The sequence below is a fragment of the Rhyacophila brunnea genome, unplaced genomic scaffold, assembly GCF_057557595.1.
Source record: "Rhyacophila brunnea isolate RB1 unplaced genomic scaffold, BYU_Rbru_1.0 scaffold_16, whole genome shotgun sequence".
Taxonomy (NCBI): Eukaryota; Metazoa; Arthropoda; class Insecta; order Trichoptera; family Rhyacophilidae; genus Rhyacophila; species Rhyacophila brunnea.
Window position 1 is genome coordinate 39,315,822 of NW_028232816.1, and position 12,299 is coordinate 39,328,120.

The 12,299-nt window shown below is 32.4% G+C and overlaps 1 protein-coding gene across 3 annotated transcripts in view; it reads left to right on the plus strand.

Annotated features, from left to right (window-relative positions):
• The first annotated feature begins 257 nt into the window (after window positions 1–257).
• Window positions 258–12,299, plus strand: part of vas (ATP-dependent RNA helicase vasa) — a 34,315-nt gene continuing 22,273 nt past the window's right edge. Inside the window, exons 1-2 of one of the 3 annotated variants that reach the window (XM_085943482.1) lie at window positions 258–526; window positions 2,064–2,097. In XM_085943482.1, coding sequence (XP_085799608.1) covers window positions 2,068–2,097 — 30 coding nt within the window. In that variant the 5' untranslated portion in view covers window positions 258–526; window positions 2,064–2,067. Of the gene's footprint in view, window positions 527–566; window positions 767–2,063; window positions 2,098–12,299 lie in introns of those variants that run through there. The other 2 variants (XM_085943481.1, XM_085943483.1) reach the window with 2 other exon arrangements.

Sequence of the window (12,299 nt, forward strand, 5' to 3'; positions counted from 1 at the left end):
AACTAAGCTTTTTAAAGTCAATTTGAATACTTCGTTTAGTGAATTTATGAAAAATTACGCACTCAAATAACTGTAAAAATCTACACAATATCTTACAAATCATAAATGTTCATACGTTTATTAAAAAAAAGCTAAAAATAGATTTCAGCCAAAGAGGTTTCTTGTAAATATTGTTTCTTTACAGGGTTACTAGAACATATTTTTTATAACAGAATAAAAGGAAACCAAAAAATCTTTAAAAATCGGTTGCAGTTGGCAGTATTGGATCTAACTTGCCGACACGAGGTTGCGCTGTTCCTAAAAAAGTGGTTTTGAGCGGGAACGAAATTCCTTTGTGTTGTGTGCCACCAGTAAAGTTGTCTGCTTAAAGATAACAAAACTCTGGATATACGATAAATATTATACTACAGATAAAAAACTTATCGAAGCGATATCCCTGGTAAATAATATTTAGTCAGCTTTATAAATCATCTCCAAACTGCGACCGCATCCGAAATTCACCACGCGTGGTCGTAAGGAAGGCTAGGTGATTCTGTTGTTATTTTTTTCACCGATTTTATTTACAGTCACGGAGTAATAATAGATCCATCCGATGCTCTACGCCTTCTACAAGTGATATTTTGTATACGCATGTGTGAGATTTTGTTGTATCCCGGAAATTAGCGGTTGTCTAAAGTCACAGTCGATGTCACTCTTCCGTCCATTTCAAAACACTGTCAGCATCCAAAATATAACCGAAATCTAAGAAATCGGAATTTGTTGAATTGTATGTATAATTAAGATTCATATCCATATTGTTATTTATATTATTGTCACATGTGAATGAAAACATTCGTGTTAATACGCTCCTTGGACCGTTTCCGCGGAAATCAATACGGCGCATCTACATACCTATTGTAATATTATTTTATATCTTTTCTAGGAAATTCCGACAGTAAAATAATGGACCCATCCTGGTCGATTATTATATTGCTATTTTTCATAAATATTTCCACACCAACAGTGATTTAATACGAAATATTCATGCATGCCTTTCTTAAATTAAAAAAAAATACCTAGTCATTTATTTCGAGGTCATCCATCATTATTTATTTTGTTTCTTTACCACGGATATGAAAAATTATTATTTCGAATATGTAATGATATGTATTTTGAATATAAAATTTACGCGCCTGCCTGGGCAACGAATATATTAAATTTAATGCAATGTTTTCAGTTGAGAATATAATGTTTTGAGATTTGCTTGAATTTTTGACAATTTATTGTCTTTATAATATTGTTGGTCTAGCTAGTCGGCGAATAGGTGTGTATTGTGAATGCTTACGGTTTGGATTATCAATTTTAAGTCAGTCTCAACATGACATTGGGATGGTGATATTATTATGTTTACACAACACTGCTGGCATTCATTGAGATTTTGAGATGGCACAATTTGCAAACATATACTTACACACTTTACAGACGTGTGTAATGTAATTCGCATTACATTACGCACGTCTGGACGCGGCTTAAGGGAAGCAAGCGACAAACAAATCTTGAAAATTGCAGGTATACTGGATTATTTGTTGGGTTAGGTTAGGTTAAGATAGGTTTTCATTCTTGAATTCATGAATTTTGTCAGAATCGGCTATGAAAATTAGCGCGGTTCCCACCTGGCTTCCCTATAACCGACTTGTACCAAAACATAAATTTAGGGTACTGTCGTACCCATTAACAATTCAAAAAGATATGCACCTATATTTTTAATTAAAAATCATACAATATGTTTTGGGGTATTTTAGGTCAATAGGCGCATACTGACAGAGCGAGCAGCCTCGGCATTCGGCGAAGCGACCACGCGAGGCTGCTCGCTCAGTCAGTACGCACCTATTGTGTTGTTCTTTCACCCATTCAAGAATGTTTTTATTTGCCAATACATTATTTGAATCAACGTAAACAAGACAAAATAACAAACTTGAACTATTGCATTGTGTATGTAAACATGTCTCGAGATCTCGAGATAATTTATATAATAATTAATAATAATTTGACACTAATAATGCTTATTTCTTCTTTTTTTGCAGTAAAATGTCCGACGATTGGGACGAATCTGGCGAAGTAAGTCAATTTAACTTTTTACCCTTATCACATTTATTCTGGAGCATAGGCTGGTTAAAAACACCATTACTTTTATCATGCCATTGTCATGGTGGTCATAGAATGCCTTTTGAACAAAACGTAAATAATAGTTAGCCCAATGGGTTCGGCCTTAAATTCTATGGCAAACTACTTAGCTGTATAGAAACACTGTCTGTATATTTCAAAGAGATTGGACTCCTCCCCCAGAGGTAGCACACAAATGTCAGTGTGTACTCGTTTTGTGAGAGAAAGTTCTACTTCTCTGAAATTAGATACACTTTGCTGCAAATGGGCCATACTTGGACATAAAAACGCCCCACTGAGTATTTTTTTTATCAACACAAGCTTACAACCAATTTATGATAAACGTATTTTCATTATAAAAAGTTCCCGCAATAAAAACTTTATTAGGATTCAGGGTAAGAAAAAATAATGCAAATGGATGTAAGTATTTTATTTTTAATAACACAAAAAACACAATAATATTACGAAAAATTATACACAAATCAGTTAATAGCAAATGGTTAAATATCGGAATAAGAAATATGGTCTTGTTTTTACATATTGTTCTATATAAAATAACATAGCATTATTGTTTAGATAAAACGGTTAAATAAAAAACACAAATAATTACAGTTAATTACAAACAAAAAAAAATTATTATATTACCTACCTATTTACACATGTGTATTTTGAAAATATTTTATGAAATAAAAATATAACATGGGTTCGTTTTTTACCTATTAGACACAAAATACAGGTAGGTATGTTGAAAATTTGATTAGGGTAAATGCACTGGTATCCGGACAGTTAACTATTTTCTCACCTTATTTTCGATTATCTTTTCCATTTTTAGAAGAAAACAAAATATGTTATGATTTATAAATGTTTACATATATATTCTTTTGGTTTATAAATATTTTAAAAATCTATATTTAGGTAAATTACTATCATATTTCTCATTTTAAGAAAAATGGTTGGTTTTTTTAGTGTACTATTTTTAGTGGTCCGACAGATTATTTCGTATAGAAAATAAGACAAGTATTGGTGTTAAAAAAATATTTTTTCATGTTTAAACAATTTTAGTTAATACAGTGATGCAATAAAAGCAGAAATAGTTCACAATGAGCACTCAAGCAACTGCTAACTTGAAAAAAAAACATATTTTTATTTATTCAATGTGTTTCTTTCATATAGTTCTGTCGAAGTAATTTTGAGTGCAAATTGAGCAAAGCAAAATGAAATAAAAAACTGAACTTCATAAATCAAATGGTAAAACTAATAAACATCTCAAGTGAGTTGACCAAATTTTGACATTAATTTTTATTACATCCAAAAAATCTCAAACTGTGTAACTTTTGTTTGTGTTCTATAATATGCAAAGCAGGCTTACAAAAAAAAAAACATACTTGAGAACTGCTGGCAACTAAATTATTGCCATTGATAATTTTAAAAAGGTTCAACACTTCAGTCACCATAATTATATTTCCAAACACACTAAAATAAATTTCAATACTAATCCTAATCCCTTCTCTGACGAAAAATAAATGTTTTCAAGTGCTATTTTCAATCATAAATATAAAAGAGAACCAAGTGTAAAAAATCCATGCTTGAATCAAGAACTCTTCAGTAGTTTTACAGAGAAAAAAATGCTTCAGTGCTATACCCCCAACCCAATAAATAGCCTGGATATGTGACTTAATGTCTAATTTTACAGAGAAAAAAATGCTTCAGTGCTATACCCCCAACCCAATAGCCTGGATATGTGACTTAATGTCTAAACACCTACAAACCCGGAACCGGGGTTCAACGTAATACGGGTGTCTGAGTGATTATACGGGTGATAAACATATTAATTTAGGTCTAAGTTTAAACAAAAATTACATACAAAATCTTTTAGTGATGCTTCACTATAAGATAACATAGACATTGTCCTGCATTTAAGGTGAAACCAACGAACACATCCATCACAGCCAATGTTCTTTAATAAACCATCCTCAACATCACTTTCTAATTCGAGGGCTTAGTGTCAAACAACACTATCTACAAAAGTGTAACTTTACAGGAGAGCCAATAATCGTTATTTTAGATTCTTGTAACTCAACAAGGGAAATGTTTATTTAAGCCCTAATGTTAATATTTTATAATTTATTGTGTATTGTACATTTATCTTGCTTATGATGATGTTAAAATTTATAGGGATAGTTTTAAAAAAATATGAAAACAAGGGTAACTTATGTAGTTAGCGTTAAACTTTACTGACGATTTAATAAGAAATTAGAAAAGATTGACATAACGTTGTTTGACTATCATGTAGCCGTAAATTTAAAATAACGTTATCTCAACACTTTTTTGTAGATAACGTTGTCTGACTTTAAGCACTCGAATTCATCAGAACAATTTTGGCAAATCGCCTTTTTCGCTTTCCTTTTTTTTATTTTTTTATTTGTCTTCTCTTTTCTAAGGAAGACCTTTCATCTTTTATGAATTGCTGTACTTTTGTCATCCTTCACTTTTTCTTCTATGATCTTCCTCCACGCTTCCGAAGAAATGGCGCTTTGTGCTTTGACAGTGTCTTATTATTCTATTTTTACTCCCAAATTGAGTAGGTTTGGGGTAAAAAAGATGAGATTTTAATGTTAAATTGCTCACACTTGATGAACTGGTGCTTGCATTTGATGTACTCGTACCAGCTATTGGAGATAATTGTGTAAATACATAATAATTAATTAGAAAATAGCTTTGTCCGGTCATTCAATATTGAATTTTAGTCGCCGGACAGCAGGATCAAAATTATAAAATCGTGTCCGAAAACTAAAAATATTTACAATTCTATGTTTGTCCTTTTCTAACTTGTATAAAACCAAGCAAGCTTCAATGTGATACTGTACACACACAAATACTCAATGTCTCTTATAAATTCAGTGCCCGGACACTGCGTCCGACAACTAAAAAAAGATAAAATTTTGCACTTTAGTTGCCGGACACCAAATATTTAACTAAATTTAACAAAATACATTATTTTTATCATTGAATAATATACAAGAACATATTACTGAATAATATGAAACATCTTTGAAGCGAATCAATAAAATAATCATAGTTTTAACGTACTTTTTGTATCCTTCGTTCACTAATTATTTTTTAAGAAATCGAATATTTTTTTTTGTTGAGTCAGCATGTGCACCACTACTAATGTAATACTATAGAATGAATTCCTTTGTGCGTGACAAATATAATTTTATTGGTCAAGGAACAATACAGGCACTATATGTGAGTCATCCTTCATATGAAACGCTCATACTTTGCTTATTTTCGTTATATTTGTACAAAACTGTCCGTATACTGAAGCTGTCCGGGGACTAATGCAGTTACCCTATATAATTAATTACAATATTTTATCTATTTAACTCACTTTTTTAACTCTCATTTAACTTTAACACTCATTTAACGTCACTTTCCAAGAAATGCTTCCCACACAGTAATGAATATTTAGATGGCACCCAGCTCTCCCGCCCGACTGCATCAATCCACAATTTCCGAAGAACTTCATTTTTCGGAAATCTGAAATAATTTAATTTATACCTATAACATTATAAAATTGCTACATATACTCCATTACATACTTCATATAAATACAATTTTTTGTTTGGTATTCTTAAAAATATATTTAACTCTGAAATGAAATATAAAATCTATGTAAATAATGAATGTCATTAACTAGCACCAACAGTTTTTACTTTGAAAAAGACATCGTATATTTTGGGTTCAAAATAATATTATGCATACGGCCCTGGATTTCTCGCAATAAACAACCATTTGACGTTTGATGTAAAAGTTTTGAATTGTTATTGTAAAAGATCTTTTAGGAAAAACTATCAATGTATAAATAATTAATAGTATGCATATTGTTCCGAAATGCTGTTACTCATTTGTATTCTTCCATTAATAAACATTTTTTTACCGAATAATAACGTATAATACGTATAAATCGAGAGAATAACAACATCATATCCGCCATGTTGTTTTACCACACTAACTTGAAGAAGCTCCAGAATACCAACATTACCAACTGTCTTTCTCCGATTCGTATTTTTTAGTACATAAATGATAGCGTGTTCCCTCTCCAGTTAGCCTTATTGTTAATCTTATAGCCCCTGTACACGTGCATGCATTTACTGGCGGCAATAGTGCTTATTTTAAACTATCATGACAATAAATGTTTACGTGTAAAAGTGCTGACTGTCTCTCCAATTCATTCTTTAAGAGTGAGCAAGATGCGATGTTGTCATTTTATGGTACTATTTCGTACTATTAGACAGCTGGTGAAAATCGATCAACTTGAATATTTGTTCCTAGTTCATTTTTTTGCCGGCATGTTCACCTCTATCGTTCTACTGCGCAGGCGCTGATCGGAAAAGCCATACTGTCACATGAAAATTCAGAAGCTTCCAAACTTGGTTTATTCATGCATGCAGTCTTTCCAACTGTAGGATAATACATGTTTACACATACATTTTCTTACTGTCAACAGTAAATTCATGCACGTGTAAACGGGCTATAATGCTAAGTACACACGCACATTCTTGCTCAATGGTTTTACGCTCATTCGAACATATCTCAACGTGTGTACCATCTCGCTCTATGCTTTTTTGTTCGATATCGAGCAAACGGCTCGATGCAAAAAAGATACAAGGTCCTTAATTCTTGCTCGATGCTCGACAGAAATTTGCTTGAGCATGACTCAACGTGTGCGTTTTGACTGGCCGTCTTGTGTCGAGCTGCTCGAACGTGTGAACGCAACGACGAGCATGCTTCCAAGTCAACATGTTCGATCGAGCAAGAACGTGCGTGGGTACTAGGCTTAATCTGAGCGTTACTGTATGCATTTTCAAAATCTATCCTTTCCATTGAGTATGTTTGGTATCATGACAAGATATTCTCAAATTTAAATCTTTATTCTTCTTGAACGACCCTTCATGGGTGAGGATCTTCCTCTGCTTTCCACAAAACTGCAGAATGTCTCCGACATATTGCCATACTGGTTCGTCCTGTGCACTGTCCAAAAAATATAAAGCATTCAGCACCTATACCACATTTGGAAGGCATCAAGTATCAAGCCATCGTGTGGAATGGCAACTGAGCGATGTTATTGTTTGTGGGGTTTACTAATGTATAAGACGCCTTCTATTAATTATAGTCAAAATACTTTTTTAATCACACACTACACAAAATAATGTGTAGATGTCCTAAATATTAATATGAACATCTCACGATTTAGAAATGCCAAAGAATGCTGTGTTTAGCAACTCGATTTTTTAAAATTTTACAAATATAATTTGCATAGTTAGGACTGTCTTTGATAGATTGTTTTTAGTCAGAAGAGTCAGAGAGAAGTAGATTGACGTGTCGAGTCAAACAATGAAACTCTGAAAACTTCTTGCTAGAATGGACACAGAAATGTCAAATTTCAAATAACCACTTATACCCCGTTTACACCTACCTGCATGAATTTACTGCTCAACAGTACATATCGCGGCCATAACAAAAAATTCACTTGTTAACATTTATATTGTGCAAGATTGCATGCATGAATCTCAGGCTTCTGAATTTTCACACGACAATTCGAGGTCTTAGAGTCAAACAACACTATCTACAAAAGTGCAACTTTACAGGAGAGCCAAAAAACGTTTTTTTAGTTTCTTGTAGCTCAACAAAGGAGATGTTTATTTAAAACATAATGTTCATATTTTATAATTTATTGTGTATTGTACATTTATCTTGCTTATGGAATTGTTAAAATTCATAGATATGGTTTTAAAAAAATATGAAAAATAGTTTTATGTGAAAGGTTACTCTTAGTGTCCTTTGACACTGAGTATGAATGTTCTTCACTTGAACATAGTAACACTAACAGGTGATAACGTTTTCTGACATTAACATGTGTATGAATTCTCTCTGCAGTTTTAAGTAATTAGTGTTTGGCTGAATAATAACTAAAGTAATAAGTTGATATACATGGGTACAAATTTTCATTAAAAATAAGTAAAACTCAATATTTTTTTTATTAAATAATGTTTTATTAATTTTCTTCAAATTTATAAAAAGAAACACAATGTTATGGTCAGTGACGTTCCGTGCGGGTAGGCAGATTGAGCGTCGCTTGGGGGCGGCAGTTACTCTAAGGCCGGCAAATCGAGGAGAATCATTTAATGTATATAGAAATAGTTAGGTACCTAATTATGAAAATATCCTTCCTTTAAAAAAATCGGCTCACTGGTTGGAAACAAAATGTATTAATTAACATACAAGGTTTGACAGGGCTGTAATTCTTTTGTCGGGTTCGCGATGTCTAGTTTACTTCTGCCGACCTTTGAGGTCCTTGGTGATCAGAAACGAGACGTGCAGATTTGCGAATAATTACAGTCTGACTTATTAAATAATAGTTAAAAGTAACAAAAATGTCCGACAGAATAATAAATCAACTTTAAATACGTATATTATTCTCATGGCGAATGACGAACTTTATTGTTGACTGTATCGTACCAAACTGACAGCTGATGTCAATGTAGATAGGTTCGCTTCGCTACGAACAACGCACAGTTCATGTTACCAACATTAGCATCAAAAAACACTAAGAGCGCATAAGACTCAGAGAGAAGGTTGCAGTTTAAAACGTATTTTGTTTCTATATATATATATTTCACCAAAATCGTCAAATAAAAAAATTAATTAAACACACAACACTTGGTCTTCCATCAATTTCTATCTAAAAACACCGAAAATCTTTCTTTTCATTCAACTTCAGTAGGTACAATTTAAAACAAAACTCCTAAATAAAACACTTTTTTATATGCAAATTGTATGTGAGATATAAATAAAAACACTTGGTCATCCAACAGAAATCAAATTTTAATATAAAAACATTGAAAACAGTTAAATTATAACGCAAATCTGAATAAAAAAATTAGCATTCCGACTTTACTAATTGATAACTCGGCGCCAACTACACGCCGATCGCGTCAGTATTGAATCATACCTAGTAGTAGAAATCCCAGTGTACAGAGGAACTTTGACCTAACCCTGATTTGGCCTCTCGGGAAATTCCCTTATTCTCGCAATGTATGCGCCATACAAATGTTTTTTGCTTGCAAGGTCTGATCAGAAATGTAGTTACACGTTTTAAAATTGAATAAATAAATATTTGACTCATGCAAGCGCGCAGAACGGCACGACGTATATCGTACGTTACGGGCGCCTGATTCGCGGCCGGCCATGATGTATTCGTTACGTTACGGGTAGCTATCAGGTTAAGTGCAGCATTCGTGTTGAAGATAATTTCACCCCATCGTTTCTATAACTTAATACTTATATTGACTTGTAGGCAATTATTAATGTAGACGGGTACTTAATTCCATCTAAATATTGTTTTAGTAATATCAATACATATTATGAATGTAGACTGTTTCCTATTTAGAAGGAGTATAGTGAGTGCATGCAACCAATTAATCTTTCCAGAATCAGTCTAATAAATAAAATAAAATAAGAAATCAATAAATAACACAAAAATTGACAGAAAATCCCATTTGGTGGTATCAATTAATATTTAGTTAGTAGACAATAATAATGGGTCATTTTCCAATTGCAGTGTCATAGGCTATTGATTATTGTTCGATTTATGGAATAGGTACCTATATCGTTTGATATATCGATATATGAAAATATCATATAAAATAATATAATACCTACGTATAACACACTTGGTTACATATCAGAATATTTTTAATATTATTTCATTGGGCGGATTGCTTGTGGAGCTTATGGTACGTTTACATTTGACACTTATATTGTCATATTTATGTATGACACCATATTCACTAAGTGTAAACAGTAATTATATTTGTACCAGCCACTTATTTTGCGTGTGTCGACACTCACCTGTCATTTATTCAATCTACTTATATACGCAAATGTAAATACCGCGTATTCGACAATTCCGAACTTGCAGCGATATATCACCGAAGTTGGACCACCGTCTACTTTTATGTCAAGTACCTGACACATTATTCGTAGTTTGACAGGTAGTGAATTGCATAGGTATATTTCTAAAACAACGGACAATCAATTATCATACACCATGAATGTATGCCCAACGTTTACGTTAATAAATGTATTGTAGCGATCTGTCAAAAATCGTAGACAGTGAGAAATAAATCGGATGTGCCGTGTTCTATGGATTTTGTTCGAAAATAAAATATCGCTTGTTCTCGGCACATACGATTAATTCTGATGCACTCTGTGAAGAAAAAATGCCCTTCAAATGGTATTACCTAATTCATATTGGCCCACACCTGCACTCGTATTACGATAATATTATATTGAATATGCAATGACGATCAAGTGCTAGATATCGCAATGTTACTGTTAATCGTTCTTCTACACTTATGGCATTTCTGAATTGTGTGTCTTGTTTTTTGGCAAAAGGTCCAATCTTGCAAACTAAAGTTCACAAATTGAGTTGGATCTTCGATTTTAAACTCTGACATTAAACGGGAGGCACTTAGTTCTTCTCGTTGCTGAATCCATTCCCGCACCCATCTAGACCATTTTTTCCTCCTTTTTGTTGCCAAAAGACTTAAAATAATAACACTCGCTGCTTTCTTTTTTAACATTCCCATATTGACAACTGACATAACGTTTTTGAGAAGTATACGAAATAAGTGTTCGAATAAATTACAATACCATATGTAAACACCGCATATATTTATTCCAAATGTTGCCATTGAATAAAGTGTACAGACTTTATTTCAACGAGAAGTATACGAGAATTTTATGTCAGATCCATGCAGGTGTAAACAGTAAGTGAAATTTTATGTCAGACACATAAAATAAGTATAACGGTATAAGTGTCAGATGTAAACGTACCATTATATTTTGTTATTTGTAGAGATATATAGAGAGTTATGGTTTCCAATTTCATTGCCAATTTTTTTATAATATTGTCATAAGTTGTTTCAATGGAAATTAATCCAAGTCCACATCTATTCACCTCATCACCCACTTTAACTTCAACTTTTAAATTTTGGTTTTACTCTGAGAAGTTTTGTGCATGTGTCAAGGAGAGACATTCGTTTGGCTGTCTACGTCTATTCATCAAACCCTTCATTTCTACAGGTCTAATCTATGGTCAAATCATAGATAATACAAGTAAATATAGAGTACCTATACGTTTTATAACTTTGCACTTTGCCTTGTATAAAATTAGATAATAATTAAATAAATAGATGATATATTTTTAAAAAAGTATTTTTAGAATAATATTACATCATTTTCATCCTAGAACCGGAGTGCAAAGTTATAAAGCGTAATAGTATACTTACTATACTTCTCATTACACAAATGATAAATATTCAGTATTCTTATATAAATTAATAAACATCATGTCTGATCAGCAATGATTATTTGAAAAAATATGACAGCAAACTTTTAATTTTGTTTTTTACACCTAGTACTGCAATGTCGTACTTTGTGATCAAAATCGCATATGCATTATCTATTTGTATAATCTCACTACGCAATTCGTAAATGATAATCAAACTATCCAATCTGATTGACATTCTTCTAAAATATTTTGCGTTAGCTCTGACTTTTCAGTCGCCCTCTGAATCGATTCTTTTAATGGAACCATTGATGTAAAATACTGGATGAACCATATGCTTCTTAAAATGACCCCCGATTTTCTCCGACTCGGCCCATGGCGATACTTACTGTTTTAATATCAGCGGACTTAACTCAATATACGCTCAATTAATATTTGTCTCGAAAGCCACCTGGCAATACCCACGATTAAGCCTTATCTATCTTCCATCTTACTCGAACTTATTGTCAGCTCTGCGCGCCAACGACAACTTTCTCTGTTCACCCCTATGCATTTTTTTATTTGCTTGCAAGTTTTTTTCAAAATCCCTTTGAATCACTATTCTATGCACAGAAGTAAATACGGCTGATTTTCGGCTAAATATTAAATTTATAACAATTAGGGTACAATCAATAGTTTACATATATTTTACTTATCGTAAACTGTCAATTTCATTTTTTAATGGTAAGCAAATAAAATTGATACTTCCTAATAGAATTTAACTCGCAATAATTATTCTTCATGGTATGTATTATTATGTACC